This window comes from Phoca vitulina, unplaced genomic scaffold (genome assembly GCF_004348235.1).
Source record: "Phoca vitulina isolate PV1807 unplaced genomic scaffold, GSC_HSeal_1.0 scaffold1, whole genome shotgun sequence".
Classification (NCBI taxonomy): domain Eukaryota; kingdom Metazoa; phylum Chordata; class Mammalia; order Carnivora; family Phocidae; genus Phoca; species Phoca vitulina.
The window spans coordinates 1,923,114-1,950,735 of NW_022589704.1; the positions used below are offsets into that span (position 1 = coordinate 1,923,114).

General features: G+C 57.9%; 1 protein-coding gene across 1 annotated transcript in view; it reads left to right on the plus strand.

Moving 5' to 3' along the window:
* The window catches only part of NDUFA10 (NADH:ubiquinone oxidoreductase subunit A10), a 46,830-nt gene extending 26,969 nt beyond the window's left edge, over window positions 1–19,861 (plus strand). Inside the window, exon 9 of the mRNA XM_032413194.1 lies at window positions 19,506–19,861. Within this exon, the coding sequence (XP_032269085.1) occupies window positions 19,506–19,574 (69 nt within the window). The 3' untranslated portion in view covers window positions 19,575–19,861. The remainder of the gene's footprint in view (window positions 1–19,505) is intronic.
* The last annotated feature ends 7,761 nt before the right edge of the window (window positions 19,862–27,622 follow it).

The window sequence follows — 27,622 nt, forward strand, 5'->3', positions numbered from 1 at the left end:
GGAGGTTCACGGTCGTATGTCCCGAACTCTAATCCGTAGACCCTTCAAGGTCACCCGGTGTCCCAGAGATGCTCTGTCGAGCAGAAGGACCTGGTGCAGGAGAACTTCTGAGGAGGGCAGGACAGGCAGTGTTTGAACGTCCCTCTGTTTGGTTTTGTTTGCTCTTTGCCCAGGACTGGCTTCAGCTGTCGGCCTTCCGTGGGAGCCTCACGGAATTGATGGCGTCTTCTCCGCCCGGGGCTCCCGTGGGCCCCCTGGCGTCGTGCCGATTCGGGTCACTTGGCGGAGGTGCTCTCTCCACTGTCAGCTGCTCTCTTACTCCGTGTAATTTATATGTTTTCAGGGGGAAGTACTTTGAAACTTTGTCAATGTGCATTTCCTCGTCAGGCTTTCACCTGGTGGCTCAGTTATTAATGTGACGGTCACCAAACTGTCGCCTTCCTAGTTCCGCCAGTGCCACTTTGTCCCGCTGCAAGCGAGGGCTCTCTCTTGTCCCTGGGCATCCACTTACTGGGTTGTGTCGCCGCGGACTGCCAGGGTCCCCTCTTTGGCCCATACGCCTCTGTTGACCTCTGCTCCTGGGTGCTGGTGACTGAGCTCACGGCACCCCTGTCCGTCCCGGGGTAGCGCAGCAGGGTCTGGCCTCCTCGTGCCCACGCGTAGGCTTCTCACAGGGCGAGGGGCCTGGCGCCCGCGGCCTCGGGGTATGCGCTTCCTGAGGTAACCGACATGTGACCTGTTTCACAGATGCTCGTGTGTCAGGGTGAGCACCTTCGTCCCAGCCCCTGCCAGCGCCCCTGCATGTGCATCTCTACTTTTGTCTCTGCTCTGCTTGGGGTCCCTAACATTCTTTGGCTGACATTTTTCTCAGTTTTCAAAAAGACTTGCTAGGACCTCTTCAGTGTGGCCTGCACTCCTCTCCGAGGGCTCCCCTTCTTGGGCCCCAGTCAGCCCTGTGGACCTTTGCATGCGTTCTGTGAGCAGGTGCTCTTCCGTGTGGTTTCCGTCCTGTTTCTCTGTGAGCTTCAGCCGGACATGTTCTTCTCATGGGGCTTCCAAGGTGCTAGTCTTCCCAGCTCTTTCTCATCTGCTCCTAGACCTGCCTTTCCTTGTTTCCGTGTTTAATTGTAATCCTAGCCCTGTTTTGATTCTAGAATTTCCATTTTTTATTATGTCGAGTTATCTGCTGAAATTATTTTGTCCCCTGATTACTTGAGCACATTCATCACAAAGTTATCTGGTAACCGCACCGTCTGGACCTCTTTTCGATCCATTTAAATTGCCTGGCTCTCTCCTGGTCCTTTCATGGTTGGTCATTCTGGCCTGTTTTCCCGTGTGCCTTGTTTTTCTTTCCTTTAAGTGCCAGTCATCGTGAAGATGGCTGGACACTCTGGATGACGTTCTCTTACCTTGAGAGGACGCAGGTGCTATCTCCTGGCAGGCACTGAACTTTGGGCAGGTTGCTGGAGTCCATCCCCAGACCAAGCCACCTGATGCCCAGCATAGGTTTGTGAGGTCCGCTGTGCTTGCCCTTTGCCCTTCCTGAGGAGGGCAAGCTCAGCGGGGCCCCGCCCTGGGGTGGGTCCTGACCTGCCCTTCTGTCTCCACTGGCCCTTCCGCTGTGGGTCTTCGGGCTCCCAGTTATCCCTGCAGGAGTGGGTGGGTCCTGGGGAGGGGGGCCTTGCAGGGACCAGGCAGCCCGCCTCTTCTGCTTTCCTCCCTGGGACCTGGGGCCTCCCTGCCTTGGTGCCTTTGCACAGGTGCTTTCCACACGGTGCCCATCTCTCCTCGTGGCTCAGGAGGGGTGCGTCATCTGCATTGGTCCCCCAGGAGCTGAGTATGTTAGCCATTTTAACCACAGACATGCTGGGGGGATTTGGCAGTTTTCCATCATTATCGTGTTCCATGTATTAATGTCTTATTTTTAATTTGTGAGTATTAAGAGAATCTATTCTATTGGACTTATAATTTTAGTTAAATGCTTAAAAATGCTGAAATTTTTAATTAACCTTTAAAAATTTCTAAGCATTAAAAGAATTTTAGAAATGTTTAAGCATTTTAAAGAAGCACTTTTAGAACAGTGTTAGATTTGCAGGGAAGTTGTGAAGCTGCTGGAGAGTTCTCGTGCGCCCCACACCCCATTTCCCATGCTGACGTCTTAGGTGAGTGGTGTATTGTGGCAGGGGACGGACCAGCGTCTGTCCAGTACTGTTCACTGGAGTCCACACCACATTTGATGCCCTGTATCTCCCTGATGCCCTGTTTCTGTTCCAGGACCCCATTCAGGGACCACAGGACTGAGTTGTCATGTCTCCAAAAGCTCTGTTTGGCTGTGACTGTCACATTTCCTTGTGTTTAGTCTTTATGACAGTTTTAAAGGACGGTCAGGTATTTTATAGACTGTCCCTCTGGTGGGGTTTGTCTGACGATTTTCTCAGGGTTAGCCCGTTTGTGTTGTCGGAGAGGTGAAGTCCCGTTCCCATCACATCACGGACCGCACACACACCATGTCACTGCTGGTGTCGGCCTTGACCCCCCGGCTGCGGCCGTGCAGGTGCTGTAGGGATGAGCGATGAAGCCCTTGTGCTGATCTCACACGCAGCTGCTGCGGGGCTGGGGAGATCCGTGGCTCCCAGAAAAGGGGTCCCTGGCCAGGCTGCAGAGCTCCCATCTAGAAATGCTCGAGGGAGCAGCAGATACGGCTGGTCGGCCTCCGAGACACCTGACATGCTGGTTGGTTTCCTGCTGGGAGACAAGTGAGCAGTGTGGGGACGTTTCAAAGAATTGTTTCTTTCAAGAGGAGGAATTGTTTGGTGTCGGAGCGGAGGGCATTCTGTGGCTACTTACTTCCTGGAACAAGTGGGTCGGTGGGCGACTTTATGGCATGGACCCTCAGAAGACGACTGTCCTGCTAGGCTGTTTCTCGTTTTCTAGGAAAAAAAATATTTTTAACATTGAAAATGTGTTTTAGTTAAACACCAACAGCATGAGAAGTTTCTATAAACCTGACTCATGTAATAAAGGTAATAAAATTACTGAAGTCACACCTCATAATTTCATGAGGAACTTAAAATGTATTTTCAGTGTGTTTATATAGACACTTAGGAAACAGGGGGGTGGTGCTCTGCACATTGTAATACATCCATTACGTATTATGCATATTTTATAGTAGACCGTGAACTTGCTGGTACTTGTGGTTAAGAATTATTGGAGAGCACTTCTGATTCTTGGAAGCAGGAGCAGTGTGCTGACCTTTTGTTTTTAATTAAGTGTTATAGTCTCCCTTTCTCTTTTAGGATGTTTCTGCTCTTTCTGTCTTTGCTGTTTTGGGTCAGGGTTTAAATTTCTTTTTTACTTACACCAGCACTTTCTGAATCTTGTGGATGGGATATTATTTCTTATATTTTTCAACGGCTTCTTTTTCTTTAAGCATCTCAAGTATAGTTCCTTCTGTTCTGCATCTGGTAATACCAGGTTTGGAGGACCTTCAGACTTTGTCATTTATTGTTTCCTCTAATTCTAACCTGTGAGGGCTTATTCCCTTCTGTGTTTTAGAGACTCTGGACACTAAGTTCTTGCTTTGTGGGCCTCTCTCCGTGGGCACCTAGTGAGAGTCCCTCCTGAATACAGGATGCCCAGTTAAGTTTGAATTGGGAGAAACAATGATGCTCTTTTGGTGTGCGTATGCCCCTGACATTTCATTCACCGGGGCATCTGACGCTGTTCGGTAGCTCTGGCCTCCCCGCTCCCGTAAGGACAGTTTGCTGCTGCCAGCCCCGAGACTCCTGACCAGCAGGGGCTCCAGGCCCCCGAGGTGGTGAGACTGGAACCCCCACCCCCATGCGAGGACAGACCGTGGCCACGGATTCCCCAGATGGCAGCTGAGGTCTCCGTGCAGGGTGGGGGCTCCCTTCCCTTCTGCCTTCCACGGAGGGTGCTGCCCTCCAGGAGCTGTGCTTCGGTAAGGAAGCCCCGCCCCATGCCCCACCTTGCACGGACCGACGCACGGACCAGCGGCTTTGCCTTCCGTCTCCCGGCAGCTCTTCCCACGTCCCCAGGGCCACGGAGGTTTCAGCTCGCCACTCTGGTTTTCAACCTGCTCTTCATTTCTAGCCCCTTGTGATTTCTTGCAGAGCTCAGCAATGCATTTAAAAGCATTTCTAGAGGTTTTATATCAAGGGCTTTCTCAGGGCTTTGGGGCTGTTATTTTGCTGGAAAGGGAAAGCCTCTCTTTTTCTTTATGATCTGAAAGCCGGTTCGGGTGCTGGTTCTGCCTGTATCCATGTTAGAGAGGATCTGAGCTGGAAGCTCTGTCTCTCCAGGCTCAATAGGTGTTTGCTCAGTGAACCCGCGGGATAGAGAATTCATTAAGTCCCTGAACCTGAAGGCAAGAAAGGAAACGTGGCTGATGAAAAACTTTCTGTCTCCTGTTAGCATCAGAGAGTCCTGTCCAGGGGACATAGTCAGACATCGTGTGGGAACTAAGATATCTCTAGGAGTGGCAGTCTACCCCTGACACTTGCTGCTAAGCCTAACACTGCCTCCACCCCCCAGAACTGTCACCTCCCCATTTGACGTTTACTCCCTGTCCCTCGGCAAGTGTTTGTTGTTCCAGGCACTGTTCTCAGTATTGGGGCCACATCAGGGACTAAAACAGTCTTGCTGTCAAGGAGCTTGCATCCTGGCTGGGGAAGGAGGGACAGGCGATAAGCTAACACATAGCGGGGCGTCGAAGTGCCACAGGTGGGCCGTGTGCTGCAGAGGGGTGACCCAGCCGCACCTGCGGGCAGGGCTTCGGAGGTGGGGGCAGTCTAGGAACAGAAGAGCCCACCGTGGTGAAATGAGGGGATGGGGCGGCAGGCAGGGCTGGAGGTGAGCTGGGAACCTAGCAGGGCATGATCAGAGGGGGCTGTAGGGAGTGCCGTGAAGCCTGGTTGACGTTTTCATGAGACTGTAAGCCCGTGCGTTGTTTTGAGAGAGAGAGCATCTGAATTATGTGCGGGAAGGATTGCTCTGCTTGCCAGGTTGGGTTCTGAGGGTGGGGGCAGAGAAACGGGGGGGTGTTTGGGGAGTCTGCATGAGAGACGGGGGGGTAGGGAACATGGCTGTGACCCCCCGGGGCAAGCTACGTTCCCTTACCCAAGAGCCCCTGTATACGGTGCCAGTGTTGCCTTTTCCCGGGAGTCAGATCTGTTCTTATGTTCAGGTTTACAGCTAAATAGCAATTGCGGAAGGTTCCAACAGGAGGGTGCTCGAGGGAGGGACGCGGCTGCAGGGGTGCGGACGGGTGCCTCGGCCGGCGCTGCGTGTGCTGTTTGTCTCACTGCTTTCCTTCTAGACCTGTGGTGGGTACAGGGCTGGGAGCAAGTGTAGACACACTAGAAGCTGTGCTCTAAAGCGGGCGGGGTGTGAGGTGCAAGCGGGGCTGACGGATCACGGGGGTTTGTAAGAGCAGATGCTGCTTGTTCGGACGGTGGCTTTCATAGTGGGGCCTCAGGCACACTTAATCATGGGCACCTGGTATTGACCCTATGTTCACTGAATTCACTGATGAACTGGATGAACCCAGAAAGGGTGGCTCACTAGAGAACTTTCCAGGGGACACCCTGACGCCCCAGACGCCTGTCCGCCCTGTCTGCACGCTGGAGTGGCACTTGGGTCTAACCCGCGTGTCGGCCACGTCCTGGTTGTCAGTGGCACTCCCCGCAGTGGCCGTCCCAGGCTTATAGAGCATGAGGACCGCTGGGAACACAGGGCGCCCCCCCCCCATCCTTTTACACCTGCCCCCATGATTTATTTCAGCCCGGGCCTCCTTGTCAGAGAAAGACTCCGCCACTTCCATGACATTTAATTAGATTCTGCAGTGACAGTGACAAGTGCCATCGGCATAGCTGTTTGAACCGACTGCTGACCCATTTGACGCGGGGAGCTTGGCGGGGAGCAGAAGTGCCGGGGCCACCAGAGCAGCTGCCCCTTCCTCCCCCGCCTCAGTGTGCCAGCCTGGGGCCTGGGCCGGTGGGCCGGTGGGTGGCAGGCCTTCCTCCCGCACACTGTGCCAGAGCTGCCACAGGAGGGGGAGGGAGGGGTGGGTGAAGCAGGCGAAGCAGAGGAGCTCCTAGAGCCCGCAGGCCCTGCCGCCCCCGGTCCCTGCGGCCGCCAGCCCGGCTCCTGTTTACGTGCCGCGGGCAGGTCAGGGCGGTGCAGGCTGCTGGACCTTGAGGGGAGAGTTGGGATGGAGTGGTGGAAGTAGGCTTTCCCATATTTGGTTGGGCCGTTGTTTCATTTCGAAAGGCTGAGACGTTCTCAGCCTGTTTATAGGTTCTCAGTCTGTTTATAGGATGAGAGCCCGTAGGAAGCGAGGGAGAAGGTGCAGGAGGGCCAGAGGTTGCGGGGGCCCGGAACGGATCCGGGCGCACCAGGCGGGTGTGGCCCCCCCCGAGGAGTCCCACAGTGTCCCCACAGGGCCGGCCCGCTCCTGCGGGAGGAGCCACCGAGAGGGGAGCGGAGCCCCACTCCATGAGACCGGGTGGAGCAGGCCCTTGTTGCGGCAGAGACACGCCCCGCTGTGGAGACGCTGCCGGCGGGGGGCGTGGGGCCCGCCAGCTCAGGCCAGCACCCGGCGCTCACACCGGCCTGTACGTGGCTGCGGGTTCCACGGCCTCTTGTCCCTGAGCGCACCTCACTGGCGCTCCTTCCAGCCGCAGGTGTAGAGGGTGGATTGTAGCTCTTTGACTTCCCGCAGTTACATTTGCATGCGTGTTTAGTGTGGTGTCCACACGTGATGTGATGGCTGATGAGTCTCGGGATAGTTTCCCAGAAGATGCCTTGACGAGCTGTTACAGGTCACACTCTGCGGCTACGGGACGTTCCTGGTGTCACATTTGCGCGGTGGTGTGTGTCCCTGTGGATCCTGTCGCCTGTGTGGCTTCTCTTGGAAGCCAGTCAGTGGGGACGACGGGAGGGCAGTGCTCACCCCCCCACACAGTGGCCGTGGAGGTGACCCCCGTGGACTCTGGACCCCTGCCCTGTAGCTGGCCTGCCTCAGTGTGTTCGGAGGGTCAGCTTGAAGGAAAGCAGGCCCGTGGTGGCCAGCTGTGTCCGGCTGCCTGTCTTGGGTCCCCCAACCTAAGCCTCCCTCAGCTGAGGGAGACCCTTGGGGTGAACATTCCCACTTCCTCCCAGGGCTGGGCAGACTCTGTGGCACCGGGGCCTGCGATGGGCGGTGTCCAGGTCACGGGGTTCATTTTGCTTCTTGGGGTTTCGTGATTTTTACTTTTGCTTGCCCTCATAGAATCTGAGGTGCCATTTGTCCTTGGGCACAGCAGTCTTACACCCCTAGAAGTGGCCCGTGTCTCGGGAGCTGATGGACTGGGGGCTCAGCTCTGTGTTTCCTTCCTGCTCTGACGGCCTGGAGTCAGGCACCCAGGTTCCCGCTGAGCACCGAGGATGGAGTTTGTGCAGCCGGGGTGTGGCGGGGCCGCCGGGAGCTCTCCTGTGCCAGTTGTCCATCTGGTGCCCTTCGCTGCACGCCCAGCGCAGATACTGTGCGGAGGACTCAGGGACAGACCCGTTCCTGTGCCCTGCGGGCTCGCCCACCAGTGGGAACCACACACACGTGAGCACAGCACATGCTGTAGTTCCCAAATTCACAGTGGGGATTCAAGTGTCAGATGCCAAGAATCTCGAGATTTACAAGATGATGGTTTGCCAAGTAGAAGAGGGGCCTCCCCCCGTTTTGGGGGAGAAGGAGCAACATTTGTGAAGGCTAGAGGCAGGGTGGCTGGTTTGGGGGTACCGTGTCATGTATTATGTGAAAGGAAAGGAGAAGAGGTAGAAAGGACTTTTATCAGTCCTAAATTTATGATGATCTGTGGGCTTTATTTGGGATTAGTCATTGATTACAAGAAATCCTCTGAAGTGAAACAGTGCGGCTCAGAGGTTAGTTAGCTCAGGGGAGCACCCTAACGAGGGCAGATGTGGAGGACAGAAGTTCGGGGTGATGGTTCGGAAGACGTTGTCCTGGCCGGTGAGGGCTTTCTGTTGGCAAGTAGCAGGTGCGCAGCATGGGCTAGATTCTTGGAGGGCCTTGATGCCCTCGGCTGGTTGGCAGTAAGGAGGAGAGGACCTCTGGAGGGGTGGCTAGGATGGAGGTGGGGTGCATAGGACAAGGGGACCTGGGGTAGGCGTGAGAGTAGAGAGGCAGGGCTGACGGGGAAGCTGTGCACAAGGACAGCTAATTTCGAGTGTTGGCGTATGGGCCTCAAGCTGCTGCCACAGGAAGGCTGGGTTATTCTTCCCAAGTGTGAGTGAGCCGCCAGGCGCAGAGAGGCTATCTGAGCTGGAGGCCAGAACGTTCCCTGGAGGGCACATACCGGGCTCCAGCCTGTTGCAGCCCCTTGTGCACAGCAGCAGAGGGGTTGCTGGGGCAGACGCCATGCACGCCTGGGTTCGGGGTCCGTGTGTGACAGCGCGGGGGGTGAGCATTTCCTGCTTAGCTGTGTTGGTGACCTAGGGGTGCAGACGAGTGAAGACAGACCTTTTCAGGACAGAAAGGATCTAAGATTCCATGTGAATAGGATTTGTAAATTTTGGTTTTGTGTTGTTGATCCTGTGACCTGGGTGTTTGTTCCGCTCTCTCGCTGCTCTGGCCGGAGTCAGGGTGGCTTTCATGTGCCCATCATACTCCAGGTGACTGCCTGGGCAGTCTTAGGTTTCTCCCGAAGGGACGTTTGCAGAGGGACACGAGTGTCTGGAGTCTCAGAATATTTATCCATACGTTTCCCATTCACTCGGCCCCCTTTCTGTCATTGGAACGGACCCGTGAACGCTCCCCTGAATGCTGATGTGTGCATAGCAGCCTGCTAATTTTTTAAGTCATTTTTCAAACACTGTATTGGGTCACTTTTTATTTCTGTGCAGTCCTGTGAATTGGTTTCTGCTTTAGCAATTCGGTGTCTTCAATTTAGGGAGGCCAGATGCTATTAAGATACTGTGCTCCCTCCACGAATCCGATTGTGTCCGAGACAGTTGCCAGGACGACAGAGTCTTCGCTTTCTCTCCTGCTATTTTTATTTCTTTACTATCTCAAGTTGTTTTTGTCTCAGCACCAAGTTAGCATTGTCTAGAATAGCGATGCTTCGTAGCTGGAATATGTTAACACCGTGTGCTCTTGCCTCTGTGGGGTTCGCTTGGATAAAGACAGACTCGCAGTAAACCGGAAGCCTCGGGGTCAGTTGACCTCAACCTGCTGACGGAGAAAGCTTCCTAGATTCCTCTTGACGTTCGGGCCTCAGAACTTAATTTGGTACCTGTTTTTTGTGTTAAATTACGGATTCTCCATTTAGAAGTTGTTCAGTTGAGTGTGAGAGGAAATGCGTGGCGTCTGCAGTTGCCCTTCGCTCGCGGGGCTGGAGGACACGCTCGTGTACACGCTTCTGCAGCTCTTTGTGGAGCGCGGGACTGAGACTCGTCGGTCCGCGTTCCCCGTTGTTTAGCTTCCTGCGTGTGGAAGATAACCTGCGTCCCCTGGGCAGGAAAGTTAGTGTAAAACATGGACTTCTCACCAGGTGCCCTGGGTTGAGTGTGGTTGCAGATTATCACGTGCTGTCTGGGGCTCTGCTCATGCCAAGTCACAGGGTGACGTCCTCGCAAACAACCTGACAAACCGCGGGTGCCCGCGTTTTGCGGTGTGTGCCCTCAGGCCTTCTGTTTGAGAATTTCTAGAAAGAATACTGTTTTCAGGTATTTAAACAAGGGCTTGAGTTAGGAGCTTTTCCACTCACAGCTAATATGAGTCATTTAAAATGTATACGATACTGTGATACTTATGGCAATGGATTTGGCAGCTAAATATGGATGTATTTGTAACAGACCGTGGTGTTTGTGCTAAAAATAGAAGACACTTATTCTTAAAAAGATGGCTTTTGAAAATTTTCTTTGATAAGACAAGATTGGGGGGTTGATTTCAGAGTTTTTAGACTTGATTTATGCCTAGCAATAATGGAAAATTGGGGAAATTGTATACCATAGAAGTGACTTTACTAAAAAATTTCTATAATGTTCTTTAAAATTAATGAAAAATTCTTAGAGCTCATTATCATTTATATGCAATAATGGATAACAGAAGTTGGGAGTTGGAATCCCCAAGTCACTCCAGACTCCCTTAGCCGTTTGCGCTCCTCAGAGCATCTGAAAAGAGCAGAGTCTGTTGTACCTGATACAGCCCACTTCGTACTCCTAGTGGGCTGAAACCGATCCAAAACAGGAAGGGCTTCATTTGATCCTTTTTAAAAAACTCACCTTTTTACAGTCCCATAACAAAGGACTTGGTGCTGGAATTAACACATCTGTTTTAGTTCTCCAGGAGAGCTCAGCTAAGGAGCGGTGAGCTCCCGTGAGCAGCCCGGACACGCCTGCCTGGAGCCAGAAGTTCTCCAGCGGGACTTTGCAGTCAACCTGAAAGGGGGTGGGAGACCCTGAGAGCCCACCCCCCAGGCCAGCGTGGAGTGGGGCCGGGCCCTGAACACGCCAGGCGCCTCACAGCTAGAAACTGGAGAGCAGAGCTCCAGACGTACGGACTGGGGGGCAAATGGAACATTGGGGGGAAGGAATGGAATTCAGTAAAAATGAAGGCAGTGTGCGGGTGAGACAGACAAAGCTATTACATCATTTTCCAAAGTTATCGCACACTAGGTATTGCGGTTTAATTTAATCTGTGTGCGGTGTTGTGGAAGATATTCCTGGGCTTGAGACTTGAGGGTCCAGCCTGCCGCCTGCAGCTAGGTGGCACGGGCAGGTCACTTGACATCTTCCCAAGGAGAGACAGCACCCACCTGCCCCTCGTGGCGCCTGCGCATGTGACGCGGTGCTGGTGGTGGGATTAGGTGACTGCCCGCTCGCACTGACAGCAGGGAAGTGACTGCACTGGGCACCGAGAGGAGAGACGAGGGAAGAGAGGACAGTCACCCTGTCAGCGTCAGGGGGCTCCTGGAGGAAGCGGCAGGAGCTGGGCAGGAAGAACTGGCCACGGGAAGCGTCCCCAGAAGAGCAAGGGGCGAAGACGAGGCAGAGGCTGGAATAGCCGGTCACCGGCTCGCTCAGGGAGGACTGCCTGGGGAAGCTTGAGAACCCGCTGCTCAGCCATGGGGGGTGCCTGCTGGCTGCCCCCTGAGGGCTGTTTCCTGAGGGTGTCCTGCCACCTGTCCTGGGACTCCCCGGACGCTCTTCCCCGGCGCGATTTCTCACCAGGCGGCGGTTCTTGCCGCACGACTCCGCAGAGGAGGATGGAGCTGGCTAGTGAGCGGGGCTGCGAGAGCCGGCGGCCGTCTCGGCAAGACCACCCAGAGCACTGGCCCGAGGGGGCCGTGCGGGAGCGAGTGCCTCGGCGGCCTTTGCCCCTGCCCTCTGGCCCTGGGAGCGGGGTTTCCCTGGGTAGGTGCGAGGGCTCCTCAAGCGGGGGACCTGCTGTTTCTCACCTCACACTTCAACCCTGTAGCAAGTGAGGTTCAGATTTACATCTTACTTTTCTCTTTTCCTGGCTTTTGGCTTAATTGATCATCTTTTTCTGTTTTATTTCTGCTGCTGACTCATTAACTGCACCTTTTGGTTTCACCGTTCACGACCGGTCTGGGCTGACAGTGCGTGCCTGTCCCTCGCCAGGGTCTGCACGCGCAGCCAGTCACATGCCGCCAGCCCACGCACAGCGGGCTGACTTCTGTCCAGCTCCCCTGGCCTGTGCCACGGTCAGTTACCTTTAAAACAAACTAAGGTGTTTTTGTGACCTCTCGCCCTGGCTCATAGCTGTGCTGTGTGGTGCGCTGCCTGTGCAGGCCCCGGCCTCCGTGTGGTGGCTCTCGGGGGCCCGAGCCACCCCCTGTGGTAGCTGCTCCCACCGCCCGGGTCTGCCGGCAACGCATCGTTAGCTCTTGCTCGAAGAAGATACCCGTACTTCCGTTTGGTTTTCGGAGATGGAGTTACCCAGTGTAGACCTCTGAGTTGGCCGCTCGTTTCCTCCGACGCCCTGAGACCCCCCGGGCCCCCGGCCGCACGGCTTCTGTGGACAAGCGTGACGTCCTGCTGTGTGTGCCATCCTTGTGCCTGAGGGACCTGTGCTCTCTGGCTGCTTTTGAGACTCTCTCCATCTCTATCACTACTTCCCTGCCACCTGGTGACCATGTGCGTCCAGGTGGTTTTCTTTGTGCTTCTCCTGCTTGGGGTTCACGGAGCGTCTCCGGTATGAGCAGTCCATCATTTCCATATTGTTTGTAACATGTTTAGTCATGATTTCTCTAGGTGTTGTTTCTTATTCCCTTCTGGGGACTCTTGATAGTTCGTGACCCAGAGGTCACTGAGACTCCATCCGTTTGTTTTTGGCCTTTTCTTCTTTCTCTTTTCTCTTGAATAGTTTCTGTTGTCCTGTCTTCAAGTTCACAGATGTTTTCTCGTGTTTATATAATGTGCTATTAGTTCCATTGTGTTTGGGTCCTCCAAGAAAGGCAGCTGAGATAGGGTCAGATGTTGAGGAGACTTTGGGGAAACACCAGTGAAGGGTCAAGGGGAGAGATGTGAGGTGCAGGGGAGCCCGTAGTCCTCGGCGCCGTGTGACATCTGGGACAGGAGAGGGAGGGAGGCAGCATGGCGTAGCAGCGGTGCAGGTGGATCTGGCCGGGCTGGCGGGGTGGCCCCGGGCCGGCGGGGTCCCGTGTCCTGCAGGCGGGTGCCTTCCGTGGGGCGTGGCCCAGCGTGCCCGGGGGTGGACACGGGCAGAGCAGGTGCTCTCGGCAGGTCAGCGGCGTACTGCTGGGGCCGCCACACTCATCCGGTGGCATTTTATTTCAGAAGTCCTGTTTTTTGTTTTTTTTTTTTTTAACTCTAGAAGATTTGTGTCTTTTTATGTTTTCTGATTTTCTTACTACTTTCACTTTTCACTTAATTCCCTGAGCATACTGAATCTTTTTATAATAGCTGTTTCAGCGGTCTTGTTTTCTAATTCATCATCTTCGTTACCTCCGAGTCGGCTTGATCTCTTCTCCCCTGGATACGGGTTACATTTTCCTCTTTCCAGGGCTGGAGACTTTACAGTGGTCGCTGTCCATTGTGAGGTCTCTGTTTTTGTGTACTTGATCTTGTTTCGTTCCTTTGAGGAGCGTTAGAGTGTGTACTCTGGCAGGCAGCTAAGATACGTGGAAATCAGCTTAAGCCTTTGGGCCCTGGTATCTTAGCTTTCTGGTGAGTCTTGAGTAGCCTGACTTGTAGGGAAGGGTTAGCCTGGTACCCGGGTGTGCGGTGAGCCCTGGCTGCTGGGAGCTCAGTCCCGCAGCCCTAGGGGAGCACCCAGCAGCCCCCAGAAATGCTCTTTCCTCTGGGGTCCTCTGCCCGCCTCCGTGACATCACCCGACACGCGCAGGGTCGTGCGCAGCCACAGACCAGGTGCGTCCCCGTCAGTTTGACAGGCCTCCTTTTCTGCCCACGGCCCTCTAGCTCTCTGCCCACGGATGCTAGCCAGCCTGACCTGTTTGTCCAGTGTCCGTGGTCAGGGAAGCTGTGGCCGGTACGTGGCGTGGGTTGGTCTGGTGGCCGTCACGTGGCCCGTCCCCAGCAGCAGAGCTGCGGCCAGGGCTGCTGGGGTCCAGGTGGGCTGCGGTCAGTGTGGCTGCTCCTGCAGGCCGTGCTCTGCACTGTCTTGTCGCCCTCGCTGCCCAGCCTGCCCCCTAAGCCGTTTCCTCCTCTCCGCCGACCACGTCCCGTCTGTACCTGAAGCCTCTGGTCCTGTGGGTCAGGCCCGGTTTCTCCATCCTCCGGCGCCTCCGCTTTCTGACTAGCTTTACATACTCTGTATTTCATGAGGTTAGAGAAAATGGGATTTATTCATGCCCCTCAAGACCACTAGGACACAGTGGGCTTCACGTGTAGAAGGAACTCAGAGTTTTTTCCCAGGAGAAGGAGTGAATGTGTGTAAGGTCCTCTGAGCTGGGTCTGTCCAAGCCACCGGCATGTGAAGCTCTGTGGAGCGTCCCCGCTGTGTGCGAGAGCGAAGCGGCTGGGACAAGCCTCCGAGTGTCACCTCCTCACAGCACAGATCCCAGCCTGGCTTGTAGCACCTTTGCGTACAAAAGGTACCTGTTTCTGCCGCCTCTGAAGCCTCCCCTGGAGCTGCCTGGCTCACTTGGCCCCTAGTCCCCTCGTCGCCGTGGTCACTTTCTCTTAGGGCAGCGGACAGCATGGTTTTTTAAGACGAGCCAGAGAATAAATAGCTGAGATTTGCAGGCCCCGCCCCCTCCGTCACAAGGACCCAGTTCTGCCGCGGGGCGGAGTGCAAGCAAGCGGCGGGACCGAGCCCCGGCGAACTTGTTTGTACAGAACAGTCGTCAGCCGGATTTGGTCTGCGGGCCGTAGTTTGCCGACCCTGCACTAGGCAGTAAATAACAAGGGAACATGGGAGCCCTGACTCACCCACACAATGTGAGCGGAGCATCATCATCTGGACCAGAGTCTTGTGCATATTAAATTAAAACCCATTCTGATTGCTGTGTCAGCATCTGTTGTTTATTTTCTCCTTAAGTAAGCAGTTCCAGTTCTACAAGTTCACCTTAAGCACATAAATCTGGAGGGGCACATCGAAGGGTTATTTCTCATCAGGAGCACTCAGAGCAGGGGTTGGCCACTTGGGTGGTGATGGGCCCACAGGTGCATGCACCGGGCCAGAGGGGCTGGTGGCCCAGCGGGTCGGGGCGGACTCAGAGCCAGAGGACATGGGTTTGCAGTCCAGCTCCATGGACATTCTAGCTGTTGACCTGGACAAGCTACTCAGCCTTTCTTTTATGGAAAAAAAAAAGAAAGAAAGAAATCCGTGTGCTAGAAAATACAAAACGTCTGAAGAGCATGCAGTTAGCACTAACTGACCTTCCTTGTCCCCCAGCCCCCGGGCCCCTGCGAGGCAGCCCTGCGAGAAGTTCCTTCTGCATGTACCCTCCCGGGGTGGCGGGCCAGCAGTGCGTGCGTGTGCATGCGTGTGCGTGCGTGTGCGTGCATGGCTGGGGTGTGCCCAGGAAGCTGTCGCATGCTACTTACCAGGAGGGTCAGGGATATCACAGTTTCCACAGTTGTAAATGTTAGTTGAAATTAGGTATGACCTTTGACACACAGATTTTGCACAATTAAATAATCTGGGGAAACTGGGAATGATTTTGCAAACACCGTGGTGCCCTGACTCTTTTTGTCTGTCCTGTGCCGGTCAGGATGGTGCCAGCAGGAGGAGACTTGACCCTGGGGAGCAAGCTGCTGTGCATCCAGGCTCCTGGTCTCTGGGCTAAGGGGCTGCATGCCTCCCCCACAACCGTCAGGGGGGCCACGCAGGGGGAGCCCGGGGGGAAGCCCAACCTCATGCCCCTCCAGGAGAGCAGTGGCCTCTCTGGGCGGCCCCCCGGCACAGACTGCTGGGCTCATGGGGGCGTGGGGCCCACTCAGCACGGAGAGCCCCACGTGGGCCAGCTCACCACCATTTTGGGCACAGGGCAGCTTGGCCACCCCCTGGACGAGAGCTTTGAATATGCATCTTTGTGGTTTGCAGAGTTTTTCTCTTTAGTAAACTCACTTTTCGACTTTTAATGGAAAATGGGGAAGGTAGGGAGACAGCCTCCTGAAAGTATTAGACTGGGCACGGTGCCGCCAAGTCAGATGTCTAGCGCCGTTGTCCTCGGGTGCTGTGTGCCATGTGGGACTTCGGACAGGGAGCCGGATGGCCTTGGTCGTCTTCCTTCCTCCCTTCCCTGTGTACCTGCAGCCAGGCCCAGGCCACTTCAGTGTGTGCACCCCTCCTCCTCCTCCTCCTCCTTCTTCCCTTCCCTGTCCTCCTCCTCCTGCTCCTTCCCCCTTCCTTCCTCCCCCCTCTTTCTCCTTCCCCCTCTTCCCCCACCCCTCCTCCTCCTTCCTCCCCATCCTCCCCCTCCCCCACTCCCCTGCTTTTCTTCTAAACACTTCATAAGTAACCGTTGATGTAATATCTTCACAGAGCTTTTGAATGAAAACCTGTAGGTAGTGAAGAGGGGGCCTTCCACTAGTCAGAATTTCTTCTGAAATATTTTCCTGTGCAAGAAGGAAAAAATTAAGATTAGAAGTAAGTTCAGCTGGGAGAACCAAAAAACACAAGCTAGAATATTTGTGGCTTGAATAAACTAGGTGGTTATTTCTCCTGCACAAGGCTGGAGGCCCGTGCTCTGGAGGCACCTGGCAGCCCCGTCCCACAGAGCTCCCCCAGCTAGCGCCGCGCTCCCCGGGGGTGGCCCTTGTCTGTGTGGGTGGCCGGCATCCACCTTCCGGGGAACTGGTGGGGGGAAGGAGGAAGGGTAGGAGGTACGGGGCGGGCTGAGGCCCTTTTCCCCAGCGGTGCACCTGCAGGCAGGTGTGCGGGGAGGGATGGTTCCTGAGTGGGAAGGTTGCGACACACTCTCTTCTCAGGATAGCGCAGGCATGTTCTCTCACGTGACAGGTGTGAACTGGGTTTTGGTGGTTTGCAGGTTTATTTAAATGAGCAGATGCGGATAGGAAGTAACGGAAAAGAAAAAGCTTATTTTTGCCTTCCCTCGGTGTGAAATGTTCCAAACGGAAAACCTCCCTGGGGTCCCTGTTAGCTTAAACGTGCTGGAAAGGGACCCTGAGGATCTGGAAATCAGAGGCCCGCGAACCGCCGGCCCGAGCGGTCCCGGGAGCAGGTGTGTGAGGTCGTGCGCAGCTGCTGCTGGTCTGCCTGCTTTTAGTTGCTCGCTGGCTTAACATCCGCCCTGCCAAGACGCGAGCAGAGCCCCGCTGCTGCCGCACGCCAGCCCTTCCTCTCAGCTGCGCTCTGAGGCACCTCCGAGCCCCGGGGACTCCGCTGACGGAGGCTGGGGACTGCTGCCGTCGAGCGGCTCGCCGCAGGTGTGGGTGACGTTTGAGAGCCTTCCCGAGCTCTTCCCCTGACAGGTCAGCGCTCTGTTCCCTGCACACAGTGCTGGGGGTGGTCCTTCAGGAAGAGAAGTCCCTTTCTGGTGGGCCCACCGTGGGGACGCTGCAAAGCCACACTGCTCTTTCCTGCTGGGGCTGTTGTGCCGTGGCGGCCGTTTGCTGGGTGTTCTTGGATGGGGGCCCCGGGCGGGGGCAGGGGGCGCGAACCCAGGGCGCTCCGGCCTGCCCTCCCTCCTTATCCTGTTCTCAGCGGGTTGCCCACTGTCTCCCGCGGCCGGGGCCTCTCCATCAGCGTGCCTCCTAGTGTGAACAGAAGTGCCCAGCGTCTCCATCACGAAGGGCAGAGCATTCCTGTGTGTGTCCTGGGAAGCTGCTCACCTGTGTAGTCTCAGGGCTCCGGAGGGCGGGAGTAGGAGATCAGGGTGTCGGCAGGGCTGTGTTCCTTGTGGACACTTGAGGGGGGGTCTGTTTCCTGCCCGCTTCCAGCTTCTGGAGGCGCCTGCACCCTGTGGTTCGTGGCCCCGTCACCTGGCCTCCGCTTCCGTGGTCTCATCTCCTCCTCTGGTCTGACCTTCTCATGGGCCCCTTGTGCCGACCCTGGGCCCGCGTGGACAATCCATGTGATCCGCAAAGCCCCCTGTGCCGTGTGAGGTCTCGCAGGCACAGGATCTGGGGGCTGGGGCATTGTTCTGCCTGACACAGTCTGCCCTCCTTGGCACAGGGCCTCTGTCACCCCCACTCTGTGTGCACGGACACGTGCTCTTAGTCGTCGTCGTAGTCTCAGCTTCCCCGAGCTGCCCCGTCCCTGCCCAGACCCTCTTCATCCACAGGTCAGTGTCTCCATGCATCTTCCCTGCGCTCTTCCCTGGGCAACCTCATCAGTTGGGGTGGCGTCCCCTCTGTCCGGGCTGCTGGGTGGTGGCGGCGTACCCATGGATCCTCAGCACAGCCCTGCCTCTGCAGCCTCAGACCCAGCTTTCCCACTGCCCCTCACCTTCTCCACGCAGTGTCCGCGGCCAGGCTGGGCGCTCACCTTCCCTGGGGCCACCGCCTGCCCTCCGCCTGCTCCTCTGGTACACAGGGCTTCCCGGGGCCCGAGGAAGCCAGACACGGTGTTAGTCCCTGTGGCCCTCGCCCGGGCGTGCTGCGGCGGCTGCACCCACCTTACGCCCAAGCGCTTGTTGGGATCAGAGAGTGGAAAAACCGACATCTTCCTAACACTTGCCGTGTCCCGTAGCCTGCACAGCAACCCGGGCGCCTGCCCCCCGCCCCAGAGTGCCCCCCCTCTGCGGGCAGCCGCACGCACACGCCCCCCGCTGGGCTCCCTGCGGTGCTGCCGTGGCCGTGGGGCTGGGAGGCCTGCCCCCTTGCCAGTCTCACCCCAAGACTCTGGGCTCCTGGGGAGCTGGGTCTCATCTTTTGTCTTCCTTTTGGATTCCCAGAATGCTCCTGGCACGTGGATGGCCCCATTAACAGGGTCTCCCGGGCCCGAAAAGCAGAGCCAGCCTGCACTGGTCCCCCGCTCTGAGATGCACAGGCTCAGCCCCCCGCCAGCCCCCGGCAGCCCGGCCTCCGCTGCGGGCTACAGAATCCCCCTGCTCACCTGCGTGACGGCACGGGGGAGAGGGCGTGGGTGCGGGGCCTCAAGCCCGCCAGTCGTCGGAGCTCCGTCCGGTGTTGGTGGTGGCGTGCGGAGCCCCCGACTCCCCTTGCCGTGGCTGCGCTTGGCTGCCTTCTGAGTAGGAGAAGGGGAGACTGATTTGTTTTTTTAAATACTTTAGTACTTAAGGGCAAAATGTGGAAGATTTTTGTATGTAGTATGTACAAATCTGTTTATCCACATTGATTTGAAAATATGAAGAAGTAAATTCAGTATTTTCTTCCCACTCATGTAACTTGGCAAAACAGGGTGCTCGAGTGTTTCCCTGGCCGTGCGCAGCTCCGTCGCAGGCCCGCCCCGCGCTGTGGCCACCAGAGCCCACGGCCCCTGGCTCTTGCCGCAGACGCCTTTGCCTGTGGGAGTGGGCCTGTGGCCACGTGGCGTGGTGTCTGTGGGCCCCATGGGAGGGCCGGCAGGAGACCTCTGTCCTCCCAGTCCCATTGCCGCCCCGACAGACAGCCCTCCCGGGTCCGGTCCGCTTCTTCCCCCCGCTCCTGGGAGCTCCCACTTAGCTGGGGCCTGGTGTCCACCGCCCTCCTTTGTCCGCTTCCATAACCTGCCCCAGAGATTGCGGAGGACAGAGGGCGGAGGGCCCCGTGGTGAACTCACCTGAGTTCTCCCCAGTGTGCTCTTCCAGCCAGAACACTGCCGAGAGCAGCGCCCTCTGCAGATGTGAGTGGGTTTTTCCAATCATGACCCTCAAAGCCTGAGAACAGACACGCTGCTTCCCAGGCCAGAGGCCACCCCAGGCAGCTGCATGTTGTGGGCACACGTGGGCCAGCAGGGCTCTGTTCCCGCGGGGCGCTCACACTCGCAGCAGGACATGCCGTTGAGCCCCCGCTGCAGCGAGCTGGGGCCTCGAGTGCCTTGTGAACCCTTGTGACCATGGCCTTCCCTCCCACAGCTGCCGGGCCGCAAGTACTGCCCCGGGTACAACGCGGACGTGGGCGACAAGTGGATCTGGCTGAAGTGACGGGCCGTCCTCCACGGTCTGCATCCCGATGGCGAGGACACTTCCCGTCTGCCCCGCTCCTGTGGACTCCGTGCTTTACAGTGTGAGGTTGGGGGGGGTAAACAGCCCGAGAACGGCACCGTGGGAGAATCAGCCTGGCCGGGAGCAGGCTGCCCTGTAGAGTAGCTGGCGAGGGACGGGGCCTCTTGGTTTAGGAGGCTTTGTGGCCTTCTGGCTTTATTTGGCAATGATCCATAATTATCACTGGGAAGAAAAATCTGCTATTAAAAGACCAGATATTACTGGAAGAATTACGTTTCGTTACAGTTGTGTTCTGTGTCATGCAGAGTTGGTACTTGGTTTCTTCAGACATCAGGAAATGAAACCGATGCCACGGCATTTCCCTCCATCCTCCCTCTGCACCCGCACACGTCACGTATGTGTGTGCGCACGCATGTTTGCTTACACGTCACTGACCGTGTACTGTGATGGGTTTGGTTTATTGAGACGGAGGCCAGGACTCCGAGGGCTTCTGAAGCGCTGATCCCACCTGATTCGGCAGCATAACCACGGCGGGGCGAGCGGGGACGACGTGAGGGGGAGAGGCCAGAGCCGGGAAGAGGTCACCACGTGTTTACGGAGCTGGCCTTGACATTCCTCCCTGGGAGGGGAGCGCAGGCTCAGGAAGCACAGGAACGAGCTCTGGATGGAGAGGAAAATCCCATTTCTTTACTTTACGTAGAAAACAAAAAGAAAATTTGTTGCGAGCTCCTTGTAGAGGTGAGTGTTTCAGGGCAGCTGGTGGCTGTGAGCGGAGAGCCCTCTCCCTCGGAGCTGCCCCACCGGCCGCGCACAGGCCCCTGGCCGCCAGCGCCCGTTGAAATTTAGGTGTTTGAAGTTCATGCAGCATAGAGTTCGGTTCCTCGGCCACACGGGCTGCACTGGCCGCGCTCGGGCACCCGCTCCCCGTGCTCGCCCAGGGGCTCAGGAGGCACCCGCCCGCCGTCCAGTAATGCTCAGTGCAGAGGAGGCCGCAGACCGCTCTCCAGCCCCCCACCCCCAGCTTCCCTGCTCTCCTCCCCATCCCTTCCTCCCCACTCCCTGACTTCCCTTCCCCTGCTCCCCTCCCCCTTTCTTCCTTCCCCTGACTTCCCCTCCTTCCTCTGCTTTTCTCTCCTCCTCCCCTTCCTCTCCTGTTTGCCCCCTACTCCCCTTCCCTCCCCTTCTCTCCTCCCCTCTTCTTCTCTTTCCTTCCTTTCCCCTTCCCTTCTTACTTTTTGGGGGAGGGGGTGTTTAACAGTTGAAAAGAAAGTTTCCCAGCAGCGTCTGAGTTGGAGTCAGACTTCAGTGTGGAAGCTCTGCGTTTCCCTGAGACACCCTGCTGTAATCGCTGCATGGGAGTGCACTCGGCACCCAGCCAGCTGTGGGGTGTCTTTGGACTAAGTGCCTCACAAACCATTAAGGAGAGGAGGAAGGAAAAGAAAAACATCTTTAATTATCTTGGCTGTCCCTGATGTCTCGGCCGTAATGAGCTCGCTTTCCACGGCAGCGGATCCCCAATGGGTGGCAAGCCTGCCATGTGGTCAGGACTGCTTGGGTAGGAGCCGGCTCGCTCCGAGCGCGGACTCGTCCCTCCCAGCTTGTGTGCACGGCACCGGGGGCCACGATGGAGCCCGAGTCTCACCCTGGGGTGCGCGCTCCCTGCCGGCCTGCACACCTGGTGGTTTGTAGGTGCTGAGAAAGGCTCTGTGTTACTTCCCGGTGCTTCCCGTGTGAGTGCTGGGCAGAGAAAAGCAAATGAACAGTGACCCAGCCATCTCTCCAGATGGAGACCTGGAGGGTTTAGTGGACGCCTGTGCCGGGTCTCCTTACTTCGGAGCAGCCGTGATTTAGTTTCACAAAAATGCTACAACGCCTAAAAGCTGCAGAGTTGGAATAACACCATGTGTGTTTAAATACTCCGTGTTGGAAGGTTCAGTGCTTCGAGGACCAGGAGCGATGTTGGTGTGGCCAGGTGCTTTCAGAGGGAATTAGTTACTTATGTCCACCTTGCAAGCAGCCCTTGCCGGGTGCTCCTGCGGCCGCCTGGCTCTGCCAGCCCGGCTCCTGCAGACGAGGTGCGTGGCCAGAGCAGCAGGTGAGGAGGCCTCCCCCTCAACGAGCAGGTGTGGCAGCAGACTGGTTACGTTGGGTTCTGGACTACAGCAGAGACAAAGGAAGCTCCTGTCCTGCTTGCCAAAACCCATCTTGTTTGTCAGAGCCCAGTTTTTTCACCAGCCGGCTGGCCACTCGTTTGGCTTGGGATCTGTGTCCTGTTTACCAGCTACCCGTTTCTGGGTCGGTGGTTCGTAGCCGTGCACCTGTCGGAACAAAGAGGCAGCGGGCAGCTGCTTTCTCATAGGAGGGCACGGTCCAGGCTCACACCGGGTGCAGATCTGCAGCATTTGGGGGCTTGGCAGGGTAGGGGTGGAGAACGAAAGCCACAATTACTGTCATACATTTGGGCTTTTAGAGGAAAGATGTGTAGGCAGCAGCCCCTGGCTGGTCAGGATTCGATGAATGCAAGTATGTGCCCCAGTAATCTAGGTTTTATATCTGGACAGAAATAAAAGCTAGGAACCGGAGGCTTTGCGTTAGGAAAATCACAAGCCAGGAAACAGAGGCAGAGACTCTCAGTCGTCACCCCCATCAAGAGGGATCATCTAATACTATCTTGGATTTCATAAAGGAAAGGGCACTGTGATGTGATGTGTCCACCACTTGAACAGGGAGATATCCTCAGGGAAGGGCCTCCCCTCTGTCCTCCCCGATCCCTGCCTGGGTTTGTTCTGGTGCCCTGTGTCGGGGACCCCCACCTGCGTTCCCCCGGGCTGCAGAGCCCTGTTAGAAACCCCTCCCCAGGGGGTACCAGGGTGGCTCAGTCGGTGAAGCATCCAACTCTCAATTTTGGCTCAGGTGTGATCTCAGGGTCCTGAGTCCTCCATGTTGGGCTCCGCGCTCAGCACCGAATCCACTTGGGATTCTCCCTCTCCCTCTGCCCTCCCACTCGTGTGCATATGCTCGCTCCTTTCTCCCTCTCTCTGAAATAAATAAATCTTTCAAAAGAAAGAACTCCTCCTCAAAAGAGCCTGAACTTCCCCGTGTAACCTGTGGTCATCTGCGTGGCTCGCTGCCACTGGGCCGCGATCTCTGAGGGTGGCTTACTAAGAGTTCTTCTAACGGGAAACAGTAAAATTTTATCTTTAAACATGTAAATGCATGTCATTTGTCCATACTACTGGATTGAAGGTCTTAAGTAGGAAATTGTTTTAATCAGAACAGTACCCCATTTTCGTCAGTGACACCTCTGAGTCGGCGCTGGGAAGCTCCCTGGTTAGACCCAGCTGGTCGTTGCATTCCGGAGCGCTCTGTTCGGTGCTGTGTAGTTTCATGGCATTAACCTTTGTTAATGTTCAGCGCGGTAGTGAGCCCTCCTGCGTGGATGTGCACGGAGCCTCCTGGGTCCCCAGCACCGCGTGCAGCCCAGGCACGGACTTGCGGGGGCTGCAGCTGCAGCCTGGCCCGCAGGCTCGGGTCACTCGCCTGCTGAAGCCATGATCGCCGTGAGGCCCCGAGACCCAGCAGCAGGGCGAGCAGGTCAGGCCCGAGCCTGGGGCTGACGCAGAAGAGCAGAGTGGCTGTTCCTGGTGGATCCGGATTGGGCGTGGGGGCGATGGTGACATGGCCTCAGCGCAAGCCATGTCAGGAGGTGGGTAGAGACAGGGCCGTGGGGGCTCAGCCAGGGACAGCAGAATGAAGGAACGAATTGGAGGGAGAGCGGGGTCCTTTCCAGCCAGGAGCTTCCTCCTAGAGATGCAGCCCAGCATCACCCCGTGCCAGAAGTGCGTCCCCGTCCCTGTTGAGCTCTGTTCCGTCAGGGAGCGCAGGTGGGACGCTGGCTGGGCGCCTGCCCTCCTGGAGGGGAGGCTCACCGCTGTGGACACCTACTCCCCCACACTCCGCAAAGTGCTCAGGCCAAAGGCACCACGTTCCTCTGAACATCGCAGGGTCAAGTGCACGACTCGAACCCTTCTGTAAAAAGCAGGAGGCTCGAGGATCATTGTAATCTTCGTATTGTAGATACGTGAGGTGAATCCAGGGGCCCCAGCCCTTGCACTGGGTGGACAGGGGTGTTAGGACGGGCACCGGGGCCGCGGTGGAACCTGAGTCTCACCCCTGGGGTGCGCGCTCCCTGCCGGCCTGCACACTTGGTGGTTTGTAGGTGCTGAGAAAGGCTCTGTCACTTCCCAGTGCTTGGCCCAGCCTTGTCTCCCGATGGAGACCTGGAGGGTGTGGTGGACGCCCGTGCCGAGTCTCCTTCAGAGCAGCCGTGACCGACCTTCACGTCAGGGCTGCGCGTAGCCCGGCTTCCTGTTCGTGCCGGCTGCTCATGGGCTCTCACTCTAGAGAAGCTGCCGCGTGTGCGATGAAGATGCCCGTGTCTGTGAGTGTTGTACACCTTGCACACGCTGCTGTGGGTGATGGGTCCGGCCTCTGAGCCAGTCAGGGGTCCCCTGGGGCCTGTCTGGGTGTGGGGGGCCACTGACCAGGGTGCGCCCCTCCGTGGGTAGTGCAGACCTGACCAGAGGTCCGGTTTCTTCTGCTGCTGCCTGCCCCTCTCCCGTACCCGTGCCTGAGAAGCTGCTGCAGCGTCTGCCCCCGGATTCTGCCTCCCGCCCGCCTCCCACCCCTCAGCGCGGCCCAGGAGTCACGCTGTCCGCAGGGCTGAGCAGCAGTGGTGTCCAAAGCCACCACCTGTTCATCTGGCCCTTGGTTCAGAGCTGCGGCTGCCCCCTCCCTAAGAACCCCGTCCCGACCCCGCGCCCTGCTGCCCCCACCCTCGGTCGTCCCCTGAAGCCCCGGCAGACCCTGCCAGCCGAATCTGCACGGAACTGTGCCCGGACGTGGTGGCCACGCCTTGTGGAGGCATCTGGGGAGGCCTGGGTCCCACGTCGACGCGTACTGCCCCCCCCGTGTCACAGCTGCGGTGCCCCAGAGCACCTGTGGAATAGGACCTGGGGCTGACCTTGGTGAGGACCACGGAGCCACGTCAGGACAGCGCTCCGTCCTAGTGCTGGCCGTGGGACAGTGAGCCTCCGGTCCTGTTGACGTGATCTCTCCGCCATCCCGAGGCCTTGGACACCTGCCGGACGCTCCGAGGCCCCCTGCCCTCTGCCCTTCACGCTGTGCAGAAGGAATCTGGGGTCCTGCCCGCCCAGCCCCCCGGTGTGGAGCTTGCCTAGATACTCTGTTCTCGGGGTGGCTTTCCGTGTATATGGTCTCCAGTATTTGTAGACTTAACGTGAAGCTTGCTTTCTCAGTAGATACGTGTAATAACCTCATTTCTGTTGCAGTGAAAAGCAAAAGGAGCTCGCTATGCACCGGCCAAAGCCGAAATTAAAATGAGCCCCTCCTGCGAAGGGGGAACCAGCCTTGCTGAGACGATGTAATTTAGCTGCAGAAAGAACTCCCGCTGGCTAGAAATCCCACCGTAAGGAGCTGGCAAAACGAACCCTTTGAGGCGGGGTTGCTGTCCGCGGCGGGAGGAGGCGGAGGGACGGCGCCGTGATGCGCGGTGCTCAGGGCCTCCCTTTGCAGAGTTTGTGGGGCGCTGGAGGTCAGGTAGTCACCACCTCCCAGCGGCCTGCGCCGTCCGAGGGCATGTGCGCTTGCTACGGGCACAAAAAAGGAATCGAACGAGAGTTTTTACCTTGAGAGACCCTTGACCTTTTTTTTTTTTTTTAAGTTAGCCCCTTTCTCTCCTCCAGCAAATGTGTTTGCTCGTCTAGCGGGCAATTGGCTTCGGCCCCTCAGTGCCCTCTGCCCTGAAGGCTGCTTGGCCGCGAGCCCCCCCGGGGATGGTGCAGGTGCGAGTGGGGAAACCGAGAGAAGGGCTTTCCCCGCCGCGGGTCCGGAGGGGCTGGGCCTTGGCCGCCTCGCAGACGCCCGCCTGTGTCGCCACAGCAGAGTGTGCTCGGGGTTGCACTTCTCGAAATGGGCGCCGGCGTGCCGTGTGCACGTGGGTGCGGCCTCAAGGCCTCCTGCCTCTTTAGAGGCCAGCCTAGAAGCGGAGAGGGTAGTGGGGGTGTGCGGGCCCGTGGGTGCTCCACGAGGGGGTCGGAGCCGCCGCCCTTCTGAGGAGACCGGCCGGGCTGTCTGTGCGGGCTCAGAAACGTGTCTGTGACGGCCCGAGCCCCCATGCGCTTCAGCCTCCGGCCCTAACCAAGCTGATCCCTGGGGCGATCCGCGCACACCTCCCGGCGGGACGTGACCAACCCCGCAAGCTCCACGGGGGCTGGAACCCACTGCCGGGAGCTTGCGCTGGCTGTGGGCGTCAGGAACCTGACATCGCGGTGCTGCCTGATGGAACCTTCCGGAGGCTCGGAGGGAGGCGGCTTCCTGGCCACGGCCCCTTGGCTCTCGGACCCCCTGACCCCAGCCGAGCGCTGCTTCTGTCCTCACGTGTCCTCCGACTGTCTCCTGAGGACGCTGGGATGGCATCGGCCCCGCACAGCGTCAGGACTGTGCCCACCCCAAGATCCTTCCTCACACCCACAAGGTCCCTCGTGCCACCTCCGGTCACGAGGTCTCCAATCCTGCACTCGGTGCCTTGTTGGGGGCTGTCCGTCTGCTGCAGGCCCCTGAGACACCACGGGGAACTATGGGGGCGGCCCCGCCAGGTCTGGTGGTCCTGCCCCTCCCGCCTCGCCTCCCAAGGGGCTCTCCATGGAGAACGTGCTCTGTGTTCCCGAGGGCACGTCCCTGGCAGCAGTGCACAGCTCCCCGCAGGTGTGACTCCGGCCCGCCCGGCCCCCTGGTGCAGAGCTGTTACTGTGCGGCCCCACCAGGGAGGACATGGTGTCAGGCCGCCCTGTCTCGGGATGCAGGTGAAGGAAGAGCCAGCGCCCTCCTGCACCCGGCGCAGCCTGCGGTCAGAGCACCCCTCGCGCCGCAGAGGAGAGCCCCTGACCCCAGCTTCCCCCCGCATCCTCCCGGCAGCTCTGGCACTGACCAGGGGTGGCGGCCTGGACTGGGGCAGGAAGGGTCGGGGGCCGCAGGGGGAGAGGGTGCCCAGCGACATCGGGGCACCGCGCATGCGGCAGATCCTTCCTGTTGGGCCTCCCGCCTGCTTTGTGCGGGCAGGTTGTGTGATCCGTCCCTGCAAATGAGCACGGAGGCCCCACGCGGCCCGTCCACACGGCCAGGACGGTGGGAGGCTTCGGTGAGGCTCCGGAGCAGCCATGGCCCATGCCCACCCTGAGCCCTCTGGCCTGCGTTTGTGGGAGACGGAGAGGCGGTCTGAGTTGCGGCCTCCTGCTCAGGCTCCTCCACCCTGGGTGGCGCCTGACCCCTCGTCCGGGCTCCTCTACTCCTCCTGAGAGCCCTGAGGTTCAGAGAAGTTATGCAGGTGTCCCAGGACATGCAGTGAGGAAGCGTGAGGTCCGGGACTCCTCGATGGGGCTGTGTGACCCCGCGCCTGCAGGGCCCTTTGAATGTCTTTTTAGAAGGACAGCCCAGGGATTCGCTGACAAGGCCCAGGAGGACATGCGGCGTTCCTGACTTTAGGAGGAGGTGTGCTCTTCCTACAGCCCGAAGCCCAGGGCCTCGCCCTCCCTCGGACGGGAGCTAACCCGACGGTGGGGAGGGAGGGGATGGGCTCCCTTCTAGTCACTTGTCTGCCTCCCTCCCTGGCTGGCCGAGGCCGCTGAGCGCAGAGCCCTCGCCCGTGACCCCCGGGTCCCCAGGGTCAGTGGCCTGTGCTCGCAGCTCCGTGGAGGCGGGCAGAGCCCACCCGCGGGTGGTGGGGCGGCCGTGGTCTCTGTGATCGGGCGGCTCTGGCTCAGGTCACGGAGCGGCTCTGTGGCCCTGGCCGGCTGCTTCATCCATGAGCCTGTTTCTGCTGCTAAGTGGGAGTGGGGGCAGCGTCGTTTTCATGTTTTCATGAGTGAAGTCAGTGACCGGCATTTACCTAAGAAGCAGGTGACGTGTGCCGCCGTCATCACGCACACATCAAACCTTCCCGGGGGTCG